This window comes from Alligator mississippiensis, chromosome 13, assembly GCF_030867095.1.
Source record: "Alligator mississippiensis isolate rAllMis1 chromosome 13, rAllMis1, whole genome shotgun sequence".
Lineage (NCBI taxonomy): Eukaryota > Metazoa > Chordata > Crocodylia > Alligatoridae > Alligator > Alligator mississippiensis.
Genome location: NC_081836.1, coordinates 18050575 through 18077607, shown reverse-complemented (window position 1 = coordinate 18077607; position 27033 = coordinate 18050575). Strand labels below are relative to the sequence as shown.

General features: G+C 48.7%; 1 protein-coding gene across 6 annotated transcripts in view; it reads right to left on the bottom strand.

Moving 5' to 3' along the window:
- KCNAB2 (potassium voltage-gated channel subfamily A regulatory beta subunit 2) overlaps window positions 1-27033 on the bottom strand; it is a 109935-nt gene that overhangs the window by 63369 nt on the left and 19533 nt on the right. For 3 of the 6 annotated variants that reach the window (XM_019493879.2, XM_059716475.1, XM_059716479.1), the window contains exons 2-3: window positions 1776-1895; window positions 1054-1095 (exon numbers count right to left, since the gene is read on the bottom strand). In XM_019493879.2, the coding sequence (XP_019349424.1) occupies window positions 1054-1095; window positions 1776-1852 (119 nt within the window). In that variant the 5' untranslated portion in view covers window positions 1853-1895. Of the gene's footprint in view, window positions 1-1053; window positions 1096-1775; window positions 1896-15448; window positions 15542-16962; window positions 17074-27033 lie in introns of all 6 variants that reach the window. The other 3 variants (XM_059716478.1, XM_059716480.1, XM_059716476.1) reach the window with 2 other exon arrangements.

Here is a 27033-nt window from a genome sequence, read left to right as displayed (position 1 = left end):
GGGAGTGGAGGGAGTTCATTTTGGGGGTTGCCTAGCTGGCACTAGAGGGTGGGGTAGGGTGGGTGGATTGGAGCCCCCCACCTTGGGGAGCTCCAATCAACCTGTCCCCCTACTCCAGCTTGGCTGGGGAAGCCCCAGAATGAGCTCCCTTCCTGCTTTCTCCCCTCTCCCATCCAGACACAGCACTCGAGCTGTGTGTGTGTGTGGGGAGGGGGGCCCCCACAGAGCTAGGGGAGAAAGACTGCAGAGATGCTTGGCACGTGTGCTGGGGGTTGCTGACTCCTGGTCTAACTCATGGTGTTTTGTGCAAACCATGAGTTAGATCAGGAAACTGCATTTCTGTCTGCACCTACAATGCCACAGGCTTGCAGCCTTCTCTTTTGCTTCTTTTACCACTATTCTGCAGAACCTGTTTTTCACCAGGGAGAATCAGGCCTTTTTAAGGTGTCTCAGGCCAGGCATCCACAAGTGGAGACACTCACAACAAAGGATAAGATTGTACTGCCCTTTTTGGCCCACCTATTATATCTGGAAAAGGTCAAATCAGCCCATACCACAGAGATAAGAAGCAAGGAGGGGGCAGGCTAGCCTGGAATTATTTCCACAACTTCACTCCTGATCTTGCAGGCACACAGACTTTCATTTGAAAGCACTTTCTACTTTGCTTAATGATTGTACGAAGAGTGCATACACATGCATTCATTTTACCTACACTTAAGTTGAATGCAGCCATCACAATAATTCAAACAATCATTCAGCTAATCCCCAATTGGCACAGTTGAATATCCACAACAAGAACACCCTGAGCCCAGCACCAGCATGACAATCTGACTGCATCAACATAGGGTGCTGGTTGAGTTTGACATGTCGAGCAGTTCCACTGTAGAATATCTATTCCCAGAGGCTGTCAGAGATGGCACCTACTGAGTTCGATGATAACCATGGGGATACAGTCCATGGACTGAGGCTCCTTCTGAAATCTGGTTTTCTACAGTTAGGCCCATAACTACTTTCCAGCTGCATTGTTTTATGAGAGGTAAAAGACTTGGTTACCTGTAGAACTGCAGCTGTCGTTTGGGACTCCCGTACCGAGCACTTCCGACAGCAAGGGAAAGAAAGAAGAAACATTCTACACATCACATTAAAAGACAAGTGAAGTGTCAGACATGGACAAACCAGTCAACTCATTGTGCAGTGGTTTTTGTATGCTAGTGAGCCTCTAGGGCTCACCCCCATCTCTAATATTTTTAATGACTTCAGGGTTTCCCTTCACTTGGGAGCAAAAGGTCCTGTGAAAGAAAGACAACAGCTCCACCAAGTGTTAGGAAGCAGTTATCAGCACATTATCTGGTCAGGCTACCTGCAAATGGCTTCTGGCTCACATAATATAACAGAACATCCTGCAAACATGTACAAAAGGTGGATATAGGTAATTTACAGGTAAGCCCTTCAGTGAAGCAGAGCACTTTGAAAGAAATACTGAAGAGCAACTGACTTGAGGTAGCCCACACCAGAGCCCTGAGAGGTACTCCAATGTTGCTTGGTCTACCAAGGGTTTGTGTAGCTCTGGACAATTATTTTTCACCAACACATTCAAAAAGCACATGAGGGATTTTATGTCATTGTTGTGTCTGCCTCAAGCCACTACACCAATCACAACACCCTGTTCTCTGAAAACCACTAAAAATGTTACCCCCTTGGCTCCCATGAAAAACATACCTTTACCCCATGCACAGGCTAGTAGAGGAAGGTGCAGAAGCTGCTGACTGGCTCACCTGTAAATCATCCCGGGAGAGCCCGTCTGTCTTAGCGAGAGTCTGGCGGGGGAGTCAGTAGTGGATTCTGGATACATGGAGCCAGCCTCAGTTTTCAAACTCAGTTTCCTTTTTTACTCTCTAAATAATAGGGGGAAAAGTTGCAAATTAGAATGTATTGAACTTCTCCAAGCACAAGAATGTTTACATTTCCCATCATTAATCTTCTTGATGAACAGGGAATATTTCTCTTGTACAGGTGACAGGGGAGTTGGGACTTGGGGTCTATTTCTATCTCTATTGCTAAGTCCCCATGAGACACTGGGCAGGTCACTGCCCCTGGGGATTGCAAATGGTACTGAGACCACCAGTCTGCTGCCATTCCCAGGGGTTGCAAGGATACTTCCGGAGCATCATAATCAGCAGAAGAAATCTCAGCCTGTCCTTAGTTTGTCTGTGGTTGGTTTAGGCCCCATAGCAGGACCAGCTGTACAGTTCAACTCTGCTTAAGCGAGCTGTGGCTGTCTTTGTTTATGGTATTTCCCTTTCTGCCTTTTGATTTTCTTGAACTCCCCATTGCTCTTCTCTTATGCAAAAGGCTGATGAGCTTCCCCCATCTATGACTTTGTCTTGTCCCCTTTACTCGTCTTTACTCAAAGTCTCTCTCTCTTCATATCAAAACTTCCCCATCAACCCCTTTGACTTCAGCTATAGCTTTTTTGAGATAGGCTGCCTGCAGATGTGGGGAAAAAAAAGGCCCTTTACATTAAACTTGGCGTGCTCTTCTGGCGAGCCTGGTGCATGCTAAGAGGCAGTGCCTTAGTTACACCTGGCTTTCCCAATGTCTATATAGATTGGGTGCTTTAGTGGAGTTTGTTGGCACTTTTATCTAATAGCTGATTCAATCAGCTATTAGATAAAAGTGCCAAAAAGCCCCGCTGAAGGGCCCAATGTATACAGATGCTGCAGAGGTGGGTCAAACTAATGTACTGTTGCTTCCAGCAAAGCTTGTTTTCTTCCACATCTGCCAGTGCTCATAGTGACCAGAACTGAATGTACTTTAAGTACCAACACAGATGAACATCACTGGGTGACATGACGCCTAAATTGTTGCTACCTCTGTGCAGAAACACCAGGGCAATAAGCACATGGTAATCTTAAACACATGTGGAATCCCAATGAATTCAAATGGAACCCAATTCCATGCTTAAAACTAGAGCAACTCTGTAAACCTTGGCAGGCTCAGGACATTAGTCTCTAAAATAGTCACTCACACTTCCCTGAGTTACTCTGTAGCTCAAGGATCATGGTGCAGTGGTTACTCATCAGTTGTGACTTGCAACTCGAGAAAGAGAATGCACTTCACATTATCATTGCCTGCAGAGGAGAAAGCAAAGGGGAGTATGATGCAGCTCCCTGAAGCAGGATGAAAAACAACAGCCACCTACAAATGACAGCAGGGGCTGCTGTGCTGGGAGGGACTCTGTGTGGAGCTGTCACTCTATGGGATGCCTGCCCCTCTGGTACTTGGCTTTCTATTTTTAATCAGTCAACTGCCCTGAACAGTTAACCCCATCCCGTTCCCCGCACTAAAATAAACCCCAAAAGCCAACTGCAAAACAATACCACTCCAAGGCAAAGCTCTGTTTCCTAGGTAGCTTATTGTCTCTTACAGGCAGTATTTATTTAGTGTATGCGGTTTTGGCATATTATTTCAGCCATCTTAAGACAATGTCATCACCAGTGTGAAGAGCTTGAAGGCCACCAGGTAGCACAGTAAATGGACACAAGTCAACAACGTGGGGCATGGTTTGAACTTGGTATTTGTTGTCATTGGGAAGGCCCCACTGGTATAGGTTTGAGTCACAGTGACCCTGTCCAGTTTGAAAATAGTTGAGAAGTGCCCAATAGCAGTGTGGCCAGTTAATCCTGGTTGACTGACTATAGGACCAGAGATGATGTGGTGATTGACTGGTGCTTGTGCTCACCATTCTTCATGCTATTAAGTAAGGAAAAGTCAAAGAGCTTTGAAAGGGTGGACCATACGGGGTGTTTTGAGGGGAGCTGAGCTATTGGTGAGTAGAAAATGTCCCAGTGCACTGGCTGCGCAGGATTATCCCAGAGTCTGGCTAGTAAATTTACTTCACCATTTGTGTGGTGGGAGCAATAATATTGGGGACTGGTAACCACGTGAGTTACAGCCAGGGAGAGACCATCATATTCCATTAAGTGCATTGTGTGCTGTGACCTCACGTGCTCTCTGCTTAAAACTAAGTGAGTGAAGCAACACACTGCTCCATTCCCATGCCTCTTTCAAGTCCTTGAATTTCTATTTAAAACATCAGCAGATTTTCCTGTGACCATCACACCGACTCCTAGCAGGCCCTCAGTAAGCCTGGAAAAAAACCCAGACTCCAGAGCAAGTGGTGAAGTCTGACACAGGCCATATGCTCTGTACTGCTGCGGTTTCCAAGTCCTGTGGAACCTGTGATACTCGGAAGTTGAGAATTACAAGACAAATGATGTAAAGGAACAGGTCTGTAGGGCTCGCAGAGGGGAAGGCAGCCGGATGTGCTTGGAGGAAGGAAGACTGGGTATGAATGGGAACACAGTTGTTCCTGGGTGCTGGAGGCCCACCTTGAAACAGCTGCAGCTTGAGCAGCTAAGACCATCCCATTTTGGATGGCGAGTTACCCTCCTTATTTGCCAACCCTTCACCACAAGGAAGGCAGAACAAGACAAAACAGATGTCACACAGAACAGATAACTGGAGAGCGTGGCGCTGTGCTACTGAGATGCTGACCTGGATGGGAGATGCTTTAAGGCCACAGAGGGAAACTATGAAGAACAGAGATTCTTGGAATAACAACTGTTTTGCCAGGGTGTGTGGGGGGTGAATGTGTGTGAGATGCTTTTCTGCCATATGGGTTTCCTTCCTGGACTTGCATGTGATCAGAGAAATGGGATTACAACATTAGCCACTGCAGCGGGAGGCAAGTCCTACAATAAAGTGGACTCATTTGCATAAAATTGCATGATTTGCATTTCTGTTAATGGCCAGAAGGGAAATCCAAGATTATTATTTTTTAAAAGAAAAACCATCTTTCGGCCTGGACATAAACTCTGTGAAGACTTACTGGCATGAGGAACTCCTCTGCCAGATCTGCCCCACTCCATTTACAGTGTGGTTTGAACAAGCCCATGCCAAAGGACGTGAGAACATTTCTTCCAATTTAACCCAGACTTATTTTGTTCTACCTTAGGTCAAGCAGGTGGAGGCCTCCTCTATCTCAAAATAAGCTGCTCCTAGACTGAAATCATAGGATCTGCACAGAGCTTTGCACCAACTGAAATAAACCAAAGTACTGACATTGGTTCAAGTTTCTGTGCAATCCAGGCCTTCAGCACACATAATTCAAAGCCTTTGCGGCCTGGGCACTATGCACACTGCTGCACATGCACACTTGTCTGCCAGGGGTTTGTCTTCCACAAACACATCTGTGGGGTAGAGAAACATGAACGTGTGGTTTCTTGTACCTGTGCCTTCTCAAATGACTTGTTCCTTTGGTTTATGGGTGCAGCAGCACGAGATGACTAGCTGCAATTGCCCAGGTGACAAAGTGCAGGCTCAGCTCCAGCCAGGTGCTGCTTTAATGAAACTTCTACCCCTTTTTGGCTCCCTCTTTTCCTTTCTTTTTTGTGCCCTTGTGTGACAAAGTATTTAGCAGAATTCGCAAGTGCTTCTGTTACGATCTTGAACTTGCAACCCCTAGGCTGTCAACCAAGCGCCACCCCAGCCCCCCAGCTGCCTCTGATATGGAACTTAGCAAAGGGGAACCATGCAGAAGGTCCCACCAAAGCACCATGCAGAAAGCATCTGCACAGAACTCCCATCCCAAAGAGCACCCTGTACAGCCTGGCACTAATCCGTTCCCATGGCCTGGCTGAGGAGAACGGGGGAATGCAAACAGCAGAGTGCTACGCATCGCAACAGACTGAGGGAAGGCTCCTGGCAGGAGAGTAAGGGCAGAGTGAAAAAGAATATTAGAAACAAAAGCAAGGAGCAAAGTTGAGATGGAGAGATCAACTAATCTGCAGACAATTCAAGTTGTTCTGCCTCCTTCCCTCTCCTTGCCAGCCACAAAAAAATGCTCAAAGCAAGGAAATCAGCCGCATTTCCCCACTCCCCCCCTGCAACAGCCACTTGTTCTCATGAGAAACTGCAGAGTCTGGGCAAGCAAGACAGAAGATGCTTCACAACAGCGGGCGAGGAAAGAAGCCTAGTGTATGGCCAGGAAATGCCCCCTTTCCACAGACTGCAGGGCTGCAGACAAGAAATGCTCTCAGACAGTCATGGGCTCCTGCACAGCCAGCATGGAGCCTTCCCACCCTGCATGCCCTCCCACCCCCAGAAAGGGAACATGACAGAGCACACTCAGGAAAGCAAGTGGGCTAAGATGTTTATCCTGCATTTGCTCACATGCTTCAGATCTCTCCCTAGGCGCTCTGGAGGGAAGCATGGTTTGGCGGCATGTAACATTTATTCTCTGAGAACTGCATGTCCCCTTTTAATTCTACTTCCATGCGGTGCTGTCTGCTGTCAGGTCCCTTCTCCTAGGTCGGCCCATTACTGCAGAAACACTTAGTGCCCTTTTATACACATTAGCTTTTATTTCATTTTTAAAAGGGGCTTCCTTCCCAATGAGAAGCGCTTTCAGGTGAAAATCACCCCTGTGCTTTTATCCCACAGAGAAAATGAAATATTTCCCTAATCCTTTTCCAGCTTCCTTCAGGAACTCTGAATTCCAGACACAGGCACACAGCGCTCCAACCTGACCAGAATGCAGAGCAGACTCCCAGCTGCTCTGCAGCTGGGGCTACCCAATAGAAATCAACTGCATCAGTTAAGTAACCAATCCCTCCAGGGACCCAGCTTCTTAAAACGCGATGCTGAAAATAACGTAGCACAAGTTACAGCCCCTGCACCAAAACTGCAGGGCTCAGAACATGAGCAAGGCAAGGAAGCAACCTGCGGCATTGCAGAGCTCACCCCAAAACGCAGCTGCTGCGGGATGACCCAGAGAAGGAGCTGTGCCCCAGGGGCCAAGGGGTCTCAGCAAGAGCTCTTCTCACGGAGCAACGTGTGAATAGATATTCTTTCTGGAAACGGCACCATTGCTGCCAGAGCTGGTACAGGAATAAAGCAGTCATGCCTCCTAAGAAGTGGCTACTTATTTATTCCAGGGCTCAGAGCACAAGCTCTCTCCTTCAAAGGAGAAGAGGGTGGGGGCCTGTACCTCCTCTAGCATTGAGGAAACTCCCATTTCTTAATGATGGTTACAAATCAGAGACTTTGTGGTGTGCCCAGACACTTGGGACACAGAGAGAGGAGATGCAGAAGGGTGGGAACCCAGGTCATTTCCTGCCCTGGCACTGCCTGTCACACTACTTGCATACAGCATGTGAAGTGACAGAATAAGGGCTGCAAACAGAGCTGTTGGGGAGAGAAAGGTACAAAGTGTATGCTGAAAGAAACGTGGCAGGTAGGGAGGAGGGATCAGACAGAGGCATGAAGAGAAATGGCATCCCAAGGGGCTGGCATTACACAACTCAGGGAGCAAGGCTTCTGGTCCATTAGCTGGTCAAACCAGTCACAATCCATATTGCAAGCTGTCTTGTGCATGTGTTTTATTGCATACATGTGCCTCAAGCACGTGAGCAGCTGCAATCTTAATACCAAATATACTCATTAACACGGGTAAGGGTTTTCCGTCCACAACAGAAAAATGTGGTAAAACCCTGGTGTTCTCATTTTAAGGAGAAAAACCTGGATTTTCTCATTTTAAGGAAACAGTGGGTTTCCCCTTGCAGGTGGGCGCTGAGAGTTCCAGTCTGCTGGGGGAAGTGGTCAGGCAGTGGCTGTCATGCTCATGTGTGCATGCACATCTACACACAGCAGCCAGGCAGCCTAGAGAGCAGCTGATGGAGGGAGGGATTGAGGACCCCATAGTGAAGGAGGGAATAAGCAGGGCTGGGGCTGGTTCCCAACTGGGGTGGTGCGTGGGGCTTGGGGCCTAGGGCCAGAATGTGTGGCCACAGGGCCCAGGCAGGGAGTGGGACAGGCCCCATGGGCAGCTCATTTGGGAGGTGGCGGGGCAGGGGGCTGGCTCCCCACTGCTGCATGCATTCCTGGGGGAGTATGGGGGCACATGCCCCCCATATTTGTGCATGGGGCAGGTGTGGGCTGCCTGCTGCAGGCTCAGGCTCAGGCTCCCTGCCCTGCTCCTGGGGCTACACAGCCCAATGGGTGAGACCCGGCACAGCAGGAGTCTCTTTTTCACTCTGAGCACTCTACCATGCTCAAAGTCCCTGCTCCATTCCCTTTTTCTCTTTGCTAACCGCAACAGGATTACGAAGAATTCTTTGGGTTCCAGAGCATGCCAGGCACTCTACCGGTGAAGGCTCTAGTTTGGGAAGGCTTAGACTAAAGGGGCAGCTTGGTGTCACTGCCATGAGCCCCACACTGCCATGACGAGGTGTCCCCTGCTCACCCAGCAGCAGCGGGGGTGGTGGTGTGGAGTTGTGCTTCTTGCTGCTGCCGGGCGGCCAGGGAGTGCCTCACCATGGCAGTGCAAGGCTCCCAGGGGTAGCATCTAACTTTCCCATCTGGCCCTGCTTTTGCCTTGCTGTGCTGGGTCTCTGCTGGGCTGCGGAGGCCCCAAGGGGAGGGTAGCAGGGCAGGGAGCCCAAAGCCTGCAGTGGCAGTTGTCCCCCCTCTCCCTTCTCAACAGGCCCTGCTCTGGCCATACTGCCCATGGAGGAAGGGAGCTGGGCTCCGCGGCCCAGCAGAGACCCAGCACAGCAGCGCTGCCATCTCCCACATGCAGAAGCCAGGGCTCAGGCACTGCTGTGGGGGGCAGGGGGCTGTGGACCTGGGTTCCTGGCCCCATAGCTCTGGCAGCTAGGGGGGGCAGGGGCTGTGGGAGGGGAGTGAAAGGCCATGGTTTGGGCAGGGCACTGCCATATCAGGGGTGCTTGGCACCACAAAGAGGGAGGGTGGGGCAGGCAGCTGCAACTGGACCCACATCCTGGTGAGTGAAGGGGGCAGAAGGAGCTCTGATTTTCTGTGATAAAAAACCCAAAATCAAACACCAAATTTTATACATATTTAGAATTTACTTTATTGCAGTGATTGAGGCACTGGTAGGCTTCCAAACTGCTTTAAAATCATAAATACATCAATAAAACATTACGTTCAACTGATACCTATGTATACTGGCACTTCATTTTAATCATGGAAAAAAACAGATTTTGGGGGTTTTAATCAGAGAATTTGCAATTTTTTTAAATCAGAGAAAACCAGGATCCCTGGTCATTGGGCTCATTAAAAAACATAGGAAGAGATTCAGCTGTGGCTCTGCCCTTCCCCAGCCAGATGTGGCTTTTGCATGAACCAAAGCAAGGAATCAGAAATACCCTCTATGCTGTGGTAAGAAAGCCTCAACAGAAAAATTTTTATACAGGTAAACAAGAAAAGCAGGTACCCTCTGCATCTTGATTGGATTTCTCAGCAGTATGACCCATGATTATTGAGAGGAACGGGGGGCCCTGGAACACTCCAACCTGTACCCAGGGGGCTTGTTAAGCAACTTTGAGGCACCTCTGCCCTATTTTTCCCCTATAACTTGAACCAACCTTCCCTGACACAGAACCTACATTTTTTCCTAGCTGAAGGGGATAGAAGAGTTGTTGGCTGTGCCAGCTGACACTAGCATGTGCCTCATGCTCAGAGTCCCTGCTCTATTCCCTTTCTCTCTTTGCTAACCGCAACAGGATTCCAATTAATTCTTTGGATTCCAGAACATGCCAGGCACTCTACCGGTGAGGGCTCTAGTCTGGGAAGGCTTAGAATAAGCCCCAAAAGGAACAAGGCACTCACTTTTCTGAAATGTCTATGGGACAGGGGTGCCTAGCTCTCTCAGGCGATTTCAAATTCCAAGACAAAAGAAGTGTGTCCAATTCTAAAGCTGTGCTACAGCACAGAGGAAGGGAAAACTCCTAACCTCATTTAAATTGAGCATATGCACAAGCTGGTACATAAGCTTAGAAGTAAAGTGACAGCAGCATACACAAGGCTCCTCAAGTGATCAAGAGGCTGTCTCCAGGGGCTGAGTCAGCTTCTGACAAAGGCTGGCATGGAAGCCTCAAAGCAGCGCACAGGATCTTTACCATCAACATGCTGTCAGTGTGAGCTCTGTCTGCACCATCACCAGAGAAGCAGAAACAAGGAGGCCACGTGTGAATGATCTACCCTGTGTTCTGGTACTCAGGCTGTGCTGGGGCTCAACCTCTGTAGGCTCCAAAGCCAAAAGCCCCTCCCACAGCTGAGCCAGCTTCCTTCCCACTGGCTGCTTGAGGAAGAGAAAGCCATTAGACAAAGCTGCCTAGAGCCTGCACAGGGCAGCAGCTACAACTCTCTTCCGTTCCAAAGCACACAATTTCACAACTGCAACCTCAAACCGCCTCTGACACCAGCAGCACTGAACAAGGGAGCACATGCTCACCTCCCGGGCAGCCTTCCAGCTGGACTACAGCCTCAAACAGCCTGCACCAGGGCTGCAATTATCCCTCCCTGGGAACCTGATGCATAGGGTCACTCAAACCGCATTTTAAAGCATTATGTGGATAGCCTGGGTCTTATCCCACAGGATGTCTTGCAAAGTTGGCCATACAGAGAGAAGGTTCACTGATGAAAACCCTTTGTTCGAATTGCCATATGCATACTTGCCCTGAGAAGTCTGCTGGACACAGTACCACTGGTGACAGGTTCCTCCAGGGAAGGACTCAAGTGTCCCAAACCCAGGTGCACCTGCAGGGTGGTATATGGTTACTATTAACAGGGTCTGGCAGCCAGTTCTGTGAGCAAAAGAATTGTTCTCAGAGACGGACCATGGCCCCCACAACTTGAGTTGGGTGTGCTTAGATTGCCAAAGGGAAAAAGGTGCAATCACCCCAGGGTCACGGCAGCCAAACAAGGCATCTGGGGCAGAGCTGTGAAGTGAACTGAGACTTGTGTTCCCGTTCAGTCTCTTAACCATAACCCCATCTTTCCTTGCATCTCTGAGCCTGCCCCACAGACACGCAGTGCTCATGGTGTGCAATCCCTGCTTCCCTTGCCCTCCATTGCCACCAGGCCCATCCTCTCAGAGCCATCACACCACAAAATACCTTTCAAGCTCTCTGCACCAGTGCTCTGCTCAGTCCCTGATGCTAGAGGCGCCAGGCATCCTGCGGGGCTGGGACCATTCCAAAACCGCTGCTTCTCAGCGAGACCTGGAGGAGCCAGAGCCTCCGGAAACAAGATACACACAGTTGGGGGGAGAGAACAGGACAGAACGGAAGGAGTGTACCAAGGGCAACCTGACACACTCTGTGGCTGGAGGAGGTTGCCAAAGGAGACTGACCCCATCAAGGTGACACCCATGGTGAGTGACTTGCCTCTCTCACTGCATACTTCTGCTGGCTCGGGAAGATGAAGTCATTAGGGGCCTCAGCTTTCTACCCTGACAACTGCATCCACAAATCTAGTAACTGACACAAGCCTAGTGCCCGGTGCAAGGGCAGGATGTGCCAGGAGCTTGGAATAATAAATACCCAGAAGTAAAGCTTCCCATGCACTTTGTTTCTGGAGTAGCAGAGAGGAAGCTTGGCCCATTGGGTGATGCACCAGCCTTTGTCCTAGTCGCTGCTCAACCACAAGGCCCCTGCATGATTCAGTCCCTCATAGCACCTCTCTCTCATCCAGTTTGCTTCCTTTCCTCCCGGGGTGTTGCTGGGAACACCAGTAGAACTTGGGTGCTCAGTTATGATGGGAATAGGGCTATGTAAGGGAGGAGTGCACTAGACTTTCCAAAGTGCAGCTGGAGGGAAGAGACAATGCAGAGTCAGTGACAGCAAAGGATATGTAAGGATAGGTCCTGCATCTGCATGCTCAAGCCCTCCCAGGGGACCCAGCATGGTCCTGGAGGAGCCAAGCCATAGGGTAACTGATAGTGTTAGCATTGCACACACTGCTGTCCTCCTAACATGCTTCTTGGTAAGAAAGAAGCAAGCAAGGGGACAGGGCTGATCATTACCAGGGATCCTGGTTTTCCCTTATAAAAAAAATTGCAAATTCTCTGATAAAACCCCCCAAATCCGTGATTAAAATGAAAGGCCTCTCACTGCCCCCCACAGCCCCTCCCTGGTCCTGCTGGTGCCCCTTACTCCCTCCCACAGGCCCCTGGACCTGCTCATGCCCCTCCTTCCCTCCTACAGCCTCCTGGGCCCTGCTCGAGCCCCTCATAGACCTCCCCTGCCCCCTGGGAGTGCAGAGTGGCAGGGAGCTGGCCCCACCCCCCTGCCTCCCAGACAACCCATGCATGGCCCCATCCCCTCCCTGCTGGGGCCCTATGAACACACACTGCAGCCCCAAGCCGCATGTACTTCCTGGCTGAGCAGCAGCCCCAGCCCAGCCCAGCCCAGCCCAATTCCCTCCCTCCCTATGCGGGCCTCAATTCCCACCCCCGGCTGCCATATGCATACCAAAAATCAGGCACTCCCCCCCCCCCCCCCCCCCCCCGTGCGACCGGCTGCCACTCCCCCCCACACTTCCGAACACAGAGGGGGAAGCTTACACGTGGTGGCTGCTGCTGCCAGTCACCTCCCCATGCTGCCAATCCATGTGCGGCCACTGCTCCGGGACCGGCCACCACTACTCTCCCTCTTCCCCCAACTCTGCAACCGGCCACCACGCATTTTCAAATTTCCGGCAAGTGCTTGGTCCTGAGCATGCTGGATATATGAGGTTATACTGTACATGTACATGATGCCCCTGCTTGACCTGCCCTCCTCCTGCTCCCCCCATCTCTTTGCAGCCTGGAACTCTGCCAGCCTGCAGATTGCTCTTTACAAAACTGCAAAATGCCTGAGTTTCCCTGGTAAAATGAGAAATCCACGTTTTCCTTTAGTAAAGGGGAAAATCTGTGGTTTTCTCCATTTTTCTGTGGGAAATGGAAAATTTCGATCCCTGATCATTACTGACAGACACTCCCAGACTTTCCCCCGAAGGACGTAGCTAAAGTGGTCCTGCCTACCGGAGTGAGGGAGTGCCTTTTAGACAGCCTCCTGTTGTAAAGTGACCAGCCCCATGAGTTTTGAAGGTGCCAGGAATCAGGTCTGTAGCCAGGCTGCAGTCCTCATAGCGTCTTAGGGACAGGCACAGCTGAGAGTGCTCAGACTGTGACCGGAAGGGGTGGCAGGCAGCACTGCTGTAGGCCAAGGAGAGCAATGGACCTCCCTCCCTCTTCAGCTGCTGGACAGTGCCAGGTGCCAATGGGCCATGGGGCAATAGCAGGGGACTGGTGCAGCAACAGAATTATCCCTCACAGATGCTGCTCGTGTATCCCAGACCACAAGTGAGAATAGCAGCCATTCCCCCTGTTCAGTCACTCCACTTTGTCCTGACCCCCCACAGAAAGAAAGAGCTGGACCAGCACATGCCAAGGGGGCAGCCAGGGGAAAACTAAGAGAGGGGCAGGAAGCAGGGGGGGCTGCACTCTGCTGGCCAAGCCTGCCAGGCACCTGGGTCAAGGCCACTATGTCCTTTCCCTTCCAGAGAACAATTATATTCCAAACAATCAAACGATCAGCTACCTTTCCCTGACTAAAGTGTGGATAAAAGCCTTTAGCAACACAGGGTCAATCTGCTAGTGGCTGACACAGGTGATGCCAAAGCAGGGCTGACTCTCCCTGGGTAGGTGGGCAGGACACACCTCCTACATATGAGCTGATCAGCAGCAGGTGAGGGTCTGGGAAGCTGAAATGAACTGTGGAGAGTGCCCTGAGGCACCCTACATGGTCTGCCATGGCTCTGCCATTCTCACTCTTTTGCTTTCTGTGCTCAGGGGTCAGCAAACAAGTAGCCTACAATTCATTATACAATCTGGGGTGAGTCCTTGAATAGGCACCAGCTACTGAGTCTAAGTGAACAGGCCATGTTCTCATTGGTGCCCAATAGAATTTTACTTCCCTTGCTGATTTTCTGTGGGCCTGGCATGCCTTGGGACCAAAGCAGCATTACATTACAGCTCTCTGACCCTATTTGAGAGTCCAAATGAAGTCCCCAACTGCCATTTATGCAGTAACCAGGACCAAATTCTAGGAAAAACAGGATAAGCAGAGATCTAGAGCTTGCTAGACACAGTGGCCAGAAAACAAGAAAGAGGAACTAGACCATCACTGAAACATTTCTCTGTTTGCAATATCACCAGTGTCAGTCCGGAAATGCACTGTCATACCATGCTACTTAACCAACCCACAGCACAGTCATACTAGGTTGAACTGTCTCTTCAAAAGACGCTAACCAGCATGTATTTTGTTGCTATGCTGGTGGTTGATCTAGGTAGGAGGAAGGACTTTGCTCTCTGCATTTCACAGAAACCCTTTACTTTCCAGTGCAAGCAGTTTAGATCCCCCTCCAGATTAAAAAAAGTTACTTTTTGTGCAAGAAGATTAATAAAGTCTCAGATCAGATGTATATTCCAGGAGATATTTTGGGAGAGTCTGAGGGATAAAAAACCCCAAAGTAAAACCACTGGTAGTGCCTTTCCACTAGACTGCACATGCAGTGGAAAGGTGAGGGAGGTGGCTGGCATACTTCCTGTTCCATTTTTTAGCACAAAAAAGGTAACACATGCTCAGTGTCACTTAGTAAAAGACATGCTGGGGAAGTGGGAAGCCTCCAATCTCCAGGCTAAAGTACAAACCTGATTATCACTCATTTTTTGCTACTTCTCTTTGCTTCTTTATGACAGATTCAAATTAACGTGGTTCCTCCAGTTCCCATTCCCTCTAAACATGTCCCCTTGTGAGACTAAGCCGAAATGCTGGCTACAATGTCAGGAACAAAGTAGGGAAAGCACATGTCGCCAAAGGCTGGGATCAAACGTGCACTAGAAGTTAAGCCTGAGAAAAACGCCTGGTGCAAAAACTACGCAATGCTCCAGTGTGATGCTGCTTTGAAAGCATCTGACTGACACACCCTGCTTCCGGCAGCTTTGGTTCTCACCAGCCCCCAGTAGCTACATAAATGATCAACTTCCTCATTACTTTTCTAGCCAGTGCAGTGTGAAGAAATGTGCCTTTTATTTGTCAGCGTGATCTCAGAAATGCACTTTAAAAAGGGGGGACTGTTGCCGTGACATAGTCTGTTAAAAAAGGACTTCCAATTGGCTTCAGATCCTGCTTGTATCCCTTGGTGCCACACCAAATTTTGTCATTCTGCAGAATTTTTCTGTATTTAAAATACTTTATTCTCCCCTGGTATGTTGAGTGAGACCCTCACATGTTAGATGCTCTGATGCAAGACAGACTTTATGTGTTTACATGTACACTAAGGAAGTCCAGATGGCAGAGTGGCTGGCACCCTGCAAAAGTGGTCCACAAGGGGAAGTTATTGCTTACAGAGCTATAGTCCTTGATGAAGAGGCTTAAGCTACCTGGCTGAACTTGCATATATCATTGAACAGAGATATGTAGGTGTGGAGTAGGCGATGCACAGTAATGCCCTGGTTCCTTTACTGCACAGTGATAATTTTCCATCACTAGGCCCTGAGTGCAAGGCAGATGACTTTGCTTTGGGAGAGGCAACTTACTTCGCTTTCACCGCAGGCAGTGAGGGAGCTTCTGTTTCCTCTGTTTCACAATACAGAAAGGAGTCAGTCAGTGAAATGAATAGGTGGAGATGCCTAAGCAGGTAAAAGAAAACACTTTTTCATACAACACAACTCAGCTGCAAAACTCAATATTGCAGGAGTGTACTGAGGCCATCAATTACCAATATTGTGCTACAGCTGTCACTCTTTAGCTGACCATCCAGTTCAAAGCCCACTGTAGTCAGCAAAAAGAGTCTGTTTTGCTTCCTGGGCTTCTGTTAGCAAACACAAACTTGGAACCTTTTGTGGCTTGAGGAGAGAGTGACCTTACAGGGACTGAAGATACTGTTTCAAATGGGTGGGTGTTGCCGCACAGGTGTGGGAGTGTTCCTGAGTCACGTGGTCCTTCAACACCCATCTTTTTCGGATCACAAAGGTTCCACTCTTGCAGGCATTCTCTGCGGATAATGACCCCAACTGCTCTCCGCAGGATAGCACATAGGGTTTCTCTGCTCTCAAAGACTTATTAGACTCCCCTTTTATTTTGCTGCATGGCTCAAGGTTCTCTCCGGATCAAAAGGACTGCCAAATAAAGCACGTCCCTTCTGACCCAGTAATTCTATATTTCACTGCCAGCATGCTTAAAACCACTATGGCCAGTTTCAATTTCATTGCACTAAAAGGCTTTGCTGAAAATCCATTAGGGCTAGAGTTACTGGATAAACTTTTCTGGGCTAATGCATGGAGCTGCAGGGAACAAGACTTGTGTGTGGGATGAGGGATCTGAATGGCCTGCAGGAGGAGAAGTGAGACAAGCTTCAACCCAACTGGATGGCTCAGAAAGCCCCACAAGGATTAGTCACATTTTTCTGGAGACAAAAGTCTGGGGATAGATGGGGAGTTTCCCTTTTGGAGACAAAGTACATTGGAGTCCCCAGTCTGAAAAGAAGCGCTGGAATTCCAGGAAAGTCCTGGACGGATTCTCAAAGGACCCCAAAACTTTCCTTGTGATCCTGAACAGGCTTCTTGAGAATCTGTTCTCATCCCAGCCTTACCCAGCTCAGGGCCAAGGGTGTGAGCAAACATGAGAGCCACACCACAGTGCTTGAAGAGTCTTTCTGGAAGCCCTGGGGAACCAAAGCTCCAACTGGCGGACAGTGGGTGGTAAAGACGACACTGCCTTGTCCAGGTCAGGCTTTTCAAAAGCATGCCTTGGAGAATGAGCTCTCCCCTTCTAACACTGTTTTTCATCCTAGTTTGAATAAGGCATAAATGGGAGCAACTGGGGCTAAGCCAGGGGTGGGCAATTATTTTGGGCAAAGGGCCGTTTACTGAGTTTTGGCAAGCCATTGAAGACCACATGACAGGCAGTCAGGGGCAGATAAATATTAATTTTCTAAATTTTTTAGGGGCCCTGCGGGCTGGATAGAATGGCCAGGCAGGCTGCTTCCAGCCCATGGGCCCCATTTTGCCTACCCCTGGGCTAAGCCCTCCTGAAAAGCTGGCTGCTATACCTCAGTTCCTCTATCTGTGAAATACTTGCTGAAGGGTTGGCAGTGGTGAGAGTGAATTCATTCAGACTTGTGAGGCTCACAGACATGGCAGCAATAAGCGTCATTGGAAACCTAAAAAACAAGCAAAAACGATAACACTCAGCCCCTCTGCAGGCCAGGATGCTGAACAAAAAGCCTGAAACTCATCTTTCTTCAAAAGACACTTCATAAAGTAACCTTTGTTAGCTAGAGACACCATAGTAGCAACAGTTTATTTCAAATAGTGCAAACAGAAACAGAAAGGGAGAGGTTTAGAGGACAGACACAGGAAACATCTGCAGCAATGCATGCATTCTATGTATGTGATGCTTTTGCATATACCGTATTTCATGGTCCAATTTTTAACTCTTAAAATTCGACCTCGACTTATACACTGTATCACTGTCCCCTGTGAGTGGCGCCGGGCTCAGTGTTTGGCTGGTGCGGCTCCATCCCCTGCAAGCGGCACTGCCTGAGCTGCACCAATGCCACTTGCAGGGGATGGGGCTACATCAGCTGAGCCCGGCATTGCTTGCAGGGGATGAGGCCAAGCCAGCTGAGTGCTGAGCCCGTCCCTGTCCTCTACGAGAAGCGCTAGGCTCAGCACTTGGCAGTGCCACTTGCAGCAGACAGGGACAGGCTCAGTGCTTGGCTGGCATGACCCCATCCCCTGCTCGCAGTGCTGCTCACAAAGGATGGGGTCGAGCCAGCTGATCGCTGAGCCTGGCTATGACTTATATACTGTTCCTATAAAAATCCTTACCTTTCAAATCAGAAAGCTGGGGGTTGACTTTTACACTGTGTCAACCTATACACTGTGAAATATGGTAATCCCTTCATGCCACCTTCCCTCAAACAAATAGATGCTACAAAGCATTATGGTAACTCTTTGCTAACTCAGAGATTTAGAGCTATACCTCACTGTAAACCTGGCACCAGAAACATGGCTCTTAGAAGTAAATCCCTAGGCTCTTCCCCATGTTTTACTTTTACATTATTTCTGACCATATTAAAAACTAAGGGAAATATTTTTCCATATGCTGGGCTAACCACATGATCTAAATACCACTAGCCAGAATTAGTTCTTACTTGCACAGATCTTCGCTGCTACACAGTATACTCCCTGTAAATCTGGCTGACAAATCAGGGGGAGAGACAATGTCAAGAAATCACAAAAACAGTTTGCAGAATATGGTTGGGGTTGAAATGGCCATGAATTCTAATATGTGGCAAGATACTTGCATCTCTTTTCAAGTAGAGCGGCCCTAGTAAGCTGGCGTGTAAGCTGATGCACTCCCAGTAGGGAAGTTTTTTGTGATAATTAAAAAGTGAGATGATGCCTGCTGGCTGGTTTCAAAGTGCAGCATGACAAAGACACTGTCCCTTCACACCTGTAACTGAGGGGAAACAAAAGCCATGCACATGGGCTAGACTCCACAGACCAGGAGAAGAAATACACATTTAGTACCCCAAAGATGGAACTGCTTGTAGCAATCTGAGCAAACTGACTGGCAGAGAGAAATATCCCAGGACAGCAAGATTAGGTAGGGAGTTTCTCCAGGGAGCCTGTTCCTCTCACCCTGCTCCTACATTTTGTAACAGAAGCCCACAAGAAGGCAGAAAGAATATTAGGAAGCAAAAAGCATAAATGTATATTTAAACCTCTGTAACAGGCATACCTGCTTAGTTCCAAATGGAGAGGTAGGGGTGGCTGACAGCAGTCAGGAGACTGCACTGGTTTTACTAACTCCACAGCTCTGCTCAGGACAGAAGTGTCTTCTGAACACAGCACTACAGCTCAAGAGCTGTGAGAAGAGCTGAGGCACAGGGAGCCAGGGACAGCTCATTGCACTTTTTGAAAATCAGTTTCCGACACATTCTAAATCTCTCATGGTTAATAACTTGGTACCACAGGGTCTTAAACATGTCTGCAAACAAGAGAAGGTGCGACTGCACACAAAACTAACTTTATATGGAAGTGTTGCATCTACTTCATCCACCCTCCCGTTCTTCAAAGGCTGCTGCAGACAAGTCTCTGCAAAGCTTGTGCTATGCTGGGAAGGGGGAAGTCCCACTTGATCCTCTTGTGGGAATCTGCCTCACCATGCATGCAGAGCCCTAACCCATGTGCTGCTTGTGACACTCACAACCCCTGGGGCAGGGAAGGATTCCCTGGGATGGCACCACTGATCTACCTTCCCAGGAACAAGGAGGAATGAGCCCAATGCACTCTTCAATTACTTGAGCAGTCCTGAATGCTCCTGGGTGTGTCCGCAATTCCCAAATTACATCAAAGGGCTGAGACAATCATCTTTGGGGAGATAAAGGGGAATCTTTGAGTTACTTCTGGCAGGAAAATAAAACCTTATGCGGGACTTAAGTTTCCAGCACTCTTACTCCTCCTGGATTCGCCAAGTTATTTCAAAATGCTTTTCCTGGGGGTAGAAATCGAGCGAGTTGATACTTATACTCTTCATGGGAAGCTTTGCTGAAACTGAACATCTGCACAGTGGGGAAGTTGGAGGGCTGGGAACATCTGGGAGTCTGGCTGCTGCTGTCTGTGTCCTGGGGTTTTCTCTTTGCTTCCCAGAGCCAGGACAAAGGGAGAATTTCAGGACATGAAGCCTGTGCCTTGGGGATGTCAATCTAAAGCCAACAGAGGCTGAAGCTGAGAGGAAGTTTGGTCCTTCACCTTTAATGGTGCTTCAGCAAAAAAGAATAATAGGAAATAATACAGGAACACTCCACTCCTCGAGCCCCAGGGCACTGCAGTATCACTGCTAACAGCTGTTTTATAGACAGGGATACTGAGGCAACCAAGTAAGGTAGATACTTCCTCCTGAAATTCAACCAAGCCCTGCCAGGGAAAGGCTAGGGAAAGATTTTTAACAGGTTAATGCTATGCTCCAGATACTGTGAAATCTCCCCTGACAACACACATGGCTCCCATACGGATTAACATGCAGACATGATTGAGGGCAGTGTATCTGTACCTTTTTGTTGTAGTTGTTCTGTAAATCATCTCTCTTCCTTGCTGCATCCCAGAGATTACATTAATCATGCTGGAGCATTTTCAGTGTTTAAAAGGATTTGCACAGAAAAAACAGTGCAACTGCAACCATTCTATAGGCAGTAGCAACACTGATTGCAAGGATGCATTGATTAAAAAAATCCCGAAGTGGCCTTCATATAAATGGTCAAGAGTTATTTTCAGTGAAAGCCCCAAACCTCATCAGGGTGGGAAACCCCTGCACTAACACCTTCTTGCTCACAGCTAGGATTTCTCTAGTGGAAGCACAGCTTTACCATGGCTTTGCTCCCAGGTAATCTTGGGAGTCAGCGAGGCAACATTTGCAGAAGCTTGCAATCAGTACTGACTGATCCAAAAGGACACTGGCCCAGGCAAATGGGCGGATCCTGCCACATCCCAAACACAAGTGCAAGCATACACCATGTATCAGACCTTCTGGCACAGGGCTCTGCACCTGAAGGTTCTTTCAAGTTTCACTGGATCTTCTGGGGGACATCAGCTGGTGCAGTGTCTTGGGGCACCAGCAGCTGCTCTGAATGACCGAGTCTCCTTGTCCACCTTGGACCTGGAGCCAAGCTTGGGGTAGAGTTTTGGAGCGCTTAGTCATGTGCATTACTGGCTGCAGTGGTCAGCGGGTTTGTTGCGTCTCCTTCTGCAATGCGCTCTACACACAATAATGCTTTCAGCCTATTTGGCAACAAAAGCTTGTGCAGAACATGGTGGCCTGTTTATTAGCATGGGTCTCCTGAGCTGACAGGCAATTCTGCTGTACCAAGGTGAGTGGATGCTGAGGGAGGAGTTTAAAGGGTTTACCTCTCACCTGGCTTGGCAGCTGCCTGCTAAAGGACGCCCTGCCTCCATGAGCCACCGCAGAGGGATTCTGCCTACAGGGTGTCTGCCACCAGGAGAATAGCCTTGGAGTGGACTCAGAGGCTTGGGCATGCTCCAGGAGTGAATGCTGCAGTGCAGCATTGGAAGCTGCTTTGCTCAGAAGTGCCATTTTGGGGGCCTGCCCCATTTGGATGGAGTTGGAGACCCTACCACACTTTGCAGGAAGTGGCCAACATGCCCCTATTGAGCTCCCCCCAGCCCATGCCTACAGCTGCACGTGAACCTTGCATTCCCTGTGAGAGTTACCTACCAGACTCAACAGCTGGAGCCACAACAGCAACAGGGGGAACACCTTTACAGATGCTCTCCTGTTGGATCCATCTGACCTTTGCTCTGCGATTCTCCTAGAGTAGTTAGCTAATGGATGCTTCTACTTGGACGGAAACCAAGGCATCACGCCTCTGGGGGGAGGCAGGGGAAAGGCACTGTGATGTGTATGTTCCTGTGTGCAAGGTCTTGGGCCTCAGGAAAGGCCACAAATGTACACTCCTTTGTGTCGCTCCACATGATCCACCCATCAGAGTTTAACTTCCAGAGCACCAAATCCCATGACCTGCAAGTCACTCTTATCATACCCCTTACCTATGGCTAAATACAGACAGAGTGAGCACCAGGCTGCAGATAGCGATAGGCAGTGCTCCATTTGTGGGGGTCTCCCAGAACCCAAAGACTTGAGGCATGGGGGAAGAGGGTGATGGGAAACAGAATGCAGCACAACACCCTGCCAAGCCCCTCTACAACCCCTTCCAGGCTGTCACCACAGAGGGAGGAGTGCACCAGCTGATGCTTCCATGCACACAACCACTGCTGTTTGTCTACTACAACTGAGTTCCAACCCCCAGGGCACAAATGGGGAGGAGGCAGATCAGACAGCCACCACACAGCAAGTTCAGCACTGAGCACAAATCCTGGAGCAGGTGCCCAAGATCATAGCATCACCTTAAGGATCATACCTTACCACCCTCAACCCACAGTGGGCACTCCTGTCCCAGGAGGACAGGATGCTCTCCCTCGCAGTTGGATGACTTTGATGCTGCATTAGTGAGGGCTGGAGAAGAATGGGATAGGAAGAAAAAGTACAAGTAAAGCTTACAGATCTCATTGGGTATGTTTACTCGTGTGCTTTAATGCACAGTAGCTTATTTTACTGCGCATTAAAGCATCATGTAAAAAAAGTGCAATTATGCTAATGCACAGTACATAGGCTACTGTTTATTAATTGTCACTTAAAAACTGTGCATATTCGTTACTGCGCATTAAGGTAGTCTAATGTGCATTTCTTTAGTCTATCATATTGGAGGTACTAAATTTAATGCACATTAGAAAAAACACCTTAATGCACACCGTAGCTTAGACAGAAGCCTGTAAATAGCCATGCAAAAATGAGGGAACAGTTGCTTGCAAAACACAATGGGCAGAAACCAATGAACAGTGGGCTGTGAGAGATGAGAGGACAAGGGAAGCCCCTTTCCAACTGTTACCACCAATCAACTGCTTGGGCTTCTGCCCACTGGGAAGCCCTGTTCTAGCTCCTTCCTCATCTGCATGGAGCATGATGTTTCCTCCTTCCCCATGACAGCATGGAATGGAGGTTCTAGTACAAGGAAGCTCTGTAAAAACCTGGGCCAAAAACTAAGCATGTCAAGCGAGTATGCAGCCTGTGCGGAACAGTCCTCTTGCCTGGCGGAGTTAACTCCCAAGCAGAAGCCCTGGGAACCCTGACTTGGGAACACTCCACTTTCTCTCTGAAACTTGCCATGTCCCAGTACAGTCCAGGCCCTGTAATGCAAAGCATCACACTGGTTCCTTTAAAGGAGGCTTCCTCAGCATTACACAACATATCTCCCACATCCTGTATTTTCTGTATCTATTTTCTAATATGGGGTTTGACAGCAAACACCTTAACTCACAGGATAAAGGAAGGGAAACATGCACATACTCACAGGTATGACAATCACAAACGCTGTCCTACTGCAGCCTGCGTGCAAGTTTGTGAGGCTGGACATAGCCCCCACTGCGACTACTTTTCCTTCTCAGGCACTGTTCATGCCATGCGCCTACTGCCATGCAACCAACAACTCTATTTAAGCACTCCGAAGTCTGTCACCTTGTAGGAAAACCCTCAGATCCAAAGAGGAGTCTCCCTGTTTCCATCTTGCTGCAGAAGCAGTTCTTTCCTACAGTATCAGATACCCTTCTTGCCAATTGCTAGTCACCTTAACAATCCTCTCTTACACTGGGATCTTGTTTTTCTAAGATTCTGAGGAACTGTATATGTTCACAATCCAAATAGTCCAAAAACACTACTGAAGAACTGCACATCCCAAATGTAGGTGTTTTACTCATAAGACAGCATATATGGCTTGGTATTTTATTGTGCAAGTTAAAGTACAGGCACTCACCAGTAAGACGCTCCAGGAACCATTGCCAAATTCTAAAGCCCGATGTGATAGTTTAACTAAGATGCAAAGTTTCCTTTCCTTTCCCACCCCCACAGTAACATTTCAAAGTGACAAATATCTGAGCACAGAAGCAGCACTACCCACTCTGAAGCAGAGCACACTCAGTTTCTTGATATGCAGGTTTGGAAATGCATGCTACTTTTCTTTTCTTTTCTTTAACTCCCTGAGCCAGGCTCCCTGCTGCACTGCATCTGCTATAAAGGAACAAATCCGAATGTACAGCCAGGCTACACACACACACACACACACACACACACACACACACACACACACGTTAAGACCTTTCAAGGGGGACAAACTGCCTCCCAGCAGTGCACCTACCTGGCTTTTGTGATCTGAAGGCATACAAGTCCTATTCACTCGGACGCTTGGAGTGATTTATCTGGGAATGAAGATGTGCAATTATGGGTATGGGAGGGAATCAGCTGAAAGAAACCCCCCAACCTAAGTGGCAACGATGGAGGCTGTATGGAATGCAAGAGACGGACAGTGCAAAGTGCTGGTGCACCGTGATGATGAGCAGCCCAGAAGGCTGGGTGTAGAGACAGCAGGTATTTTGTTTTCACCCCATTCCCTTTTGCTCCACAAAAAAAAGCAAGCTGATTAGTCTAGTCTCAGGCCAGGCTGAAATCCCCTCAACAAAGCGTAGGCAGGACGAAATAAAAGCTCTTTGCTACTACTGCAGTAAAAACCTCTTGTGCTAGTCTCAGATCCTGACTCTGCACATTTTGCTCCACCAGCCAATATACAGTAACCGTACTGACAAGTGCTGCAGACTCTGGATCATAACATGGACCTGCTTCATTAGTCTGCTGTTAATGCACCAGTGCTGGGGTGTTGGCATGAGAAGAGACTATTTTTAACTGTGTAAGTGCTGAAACATAGCAATACCACAGATGCCGGAAAATGCAGTTCCCTCCCTCGGTGTCACACAGACCAATTTCATAACCATCTTTCCGTTGCACTGTTACCCACAGGGTGCAGCACTTCTAGGACTTGGCTCTGCACAGCCATAGATACTAGCAGAGCAAATTTATATTGAATTAATCAACTGCCCAATCACGCAAACCCTGCTACCTCAGGATAGCATCCTGAACCAGTTTCCCAGCAAACAACCCATTGACAAATGCAGAGCACCAGGAGACTAGGAGAAAGAGGCAAATGATTAGCTGATTTCCAAGTGGACCCCCAATTCATTAATAATCTCTGAATTTCAGTGTCAAAGGCTGGGGGTAAAAGAACATTTCTTTGAGGAGCAAGGTTCAGAACAGACAGACTGACTCTAGACTCCACACTCCTCCTCAAAGTCCACCCCTTCCCCACCCCCTAGGATCTCAAAGCCCTTTACAACCATATAATAAGCCCCACGTCCCCTTTGGGAGGTACTAGCCCTGATTTTCAAGAGACAGACCTACTGGAGAAACCTGCTCAGTCCCTGTCCAGGCCAGGAAAAAAACCCAGGAGTCCTGCCTGCTTGCCCCCTGCTTTACCCACATTTGCATGGTTTGAAGCAGGGGTTGGCAGTGTTTTTGGGTACCATGCCAAAAACACCCACAACCTTGATTTGTAAGATGCTGGCGAGCCAGGGACAGATGGCAGGGGAGCCGCAAGGGGCCCAAGTCTTGTGGCATTGCAGTCCCAGCCTCTTCCCTGCTGTCTGTCCTGAGGTGTGCGTGCTAAGCAAAATGACTATGTGCGCCACACTCTGGCACCCATGCTGAGGGTTGCCTACCCTTGATGGTCCTGGATCTATCCAAAACAGATGGCACGTTAGGTGGTAGCAGTTAGTGTATCCAGTGGAATACAGCATGCCCAGAATGCCCTGCTGAACCATACCGAAGCTTTCTATTGTGTAGGAATGGGGACTCAAGTTCACATGGATGGTGGGCCTGCATCCCAGGTTGCAGGGTCTGGCTGCCCAGAAAGAAGGGACAGTGGCCAAGACGCTGCTCACTCTCCACTGCTATTCTATAGCAGTTTCTGAGCTATGGTCTGCAGGCTTTCAGAAAACCCTTCACCTAGGACTACCCCATTCCAAGAAAGTTCCATGCAGTGGAATTACTCTGGACTAGCCCCAGGGGCTTGTTGTAAAGGAAAGACACAGAACAGCTGCCTAAGCCTAGCTGGTGGGTCCTCACTGAAGCAGGATGCATCCAAACGTTTGTCAATTAAAGCACATGCATAACCACCTCAGACTTCTAGCATGGCATTTGAGTGCTCCAGAAGAGTGTGTGTGTGTGTGCATAGCTGTGTGTGTTCCGGGGTTGAGGGCTCCAGAAGTGTGCATGCATGTGTGTGTGTTCAGGAGTTGAATGCTCCAGATGAATGCATGTGTGTGTGCACTTGGGAGTTGAGTGCTCCAGAAGATTGTGCATTCGCACTCTCAGGAGTTGAATGCATGCATGTGTGTGTTTAGGAGTCGAATGCTTCAGAAGAGAGAGAGAGAGAGAGAGAGAGAGAGAGAGAGAGAGTGTGTGTGTGTGTGTGTGTGTTTGGGAGTTGAGTACTCCACAAATGTGCCCGAAAGCTTGCAAAGAAGAATGTTTTCCAACTATTTGAGTTGGTCTAATAAAAGATATCAGATTTACCCAAAGAACTTTGCCTATTGTCCTTAGGCCAACATGACTACAACCTATACCCCTTATGGTTTAAAGCAGGGGTGGGCAAAACGCGGCCTGTGGACCAGATGCGGCCCGCAAGGCTATTCTATCCGGCCTGCGGAGCCCCTAAAAAATTTAGAAAATTAATAGTTATCTGCCCCTGGCTGCCTGTCATACGGCCCTCGATGGCTTGCCAAAACTCAGTAAGTGGTCCTCTGCCCAAAATAATTGCCGCCCCTGGTTTAAAGTGTGTTTTTTAGTCAATGCATCATTAACCTGCAGCACTTCATGCCACAACACATCAACGTAGCCAAGAGTTTAGCAGGATTAAAAAAGGACGAGGCTTGCTCTGTGCTTAAATTTTTTGTCTGCATCAGCCAGTAGTATGAAAAATATCCCATTTCAAACTGCCCTAGATCTATGGGAGAAAGTTCTGATTTGGGCACAGTTACACCACCAAAGAAATCCTTTTGCTGGTTTAGTTTATGTCATTTGGGGAGCCAGTATCAGGTGGCTCCTGCCTCTGGTGGGGAGTTGGACTAGATGACCTCTTAAAAGTCTCTTCTACTTTTCTGGGATGCTATGATTCTCACTCTTTTGCTCATGTAAGCTGCTGCTCCAAGTTTGCTGGAATACCAACATACAAAAAAACTAGAACTCTTGGTTCCAAAATGATACCTTTTATTAGATCAACTGGGAAATCACAAGAAAACTGTCCTTTTCTGCAAGCTTTCGGTATCAAAGTCCCTTCCTCAGGCTCTGGGAAATGTATAGATGGTACAAGATGGTAAAAAGTCCTCATAGGTAGGAAATACACTTCATTTTTGCACAGAGGGAGCTGAAGCTGGTATTCCTGGAATACCAAGGAATCCCTCCTGGTGTAGACAGAGCCTTTGAGAGTTACTTGGACAATATCTAGAATAGCATTAGATTGGACAAAAAAGGGCACAAAATAGCTGTTCCCAACTCAGGTTAGGAAGACGCACTGAATCATAGAAAATGGGGGTTGGAAGGGACCCTCAGGAGGTCTAATCCAACCCTGTGCTCAAAGCAGGACTGTTCCCAGCTG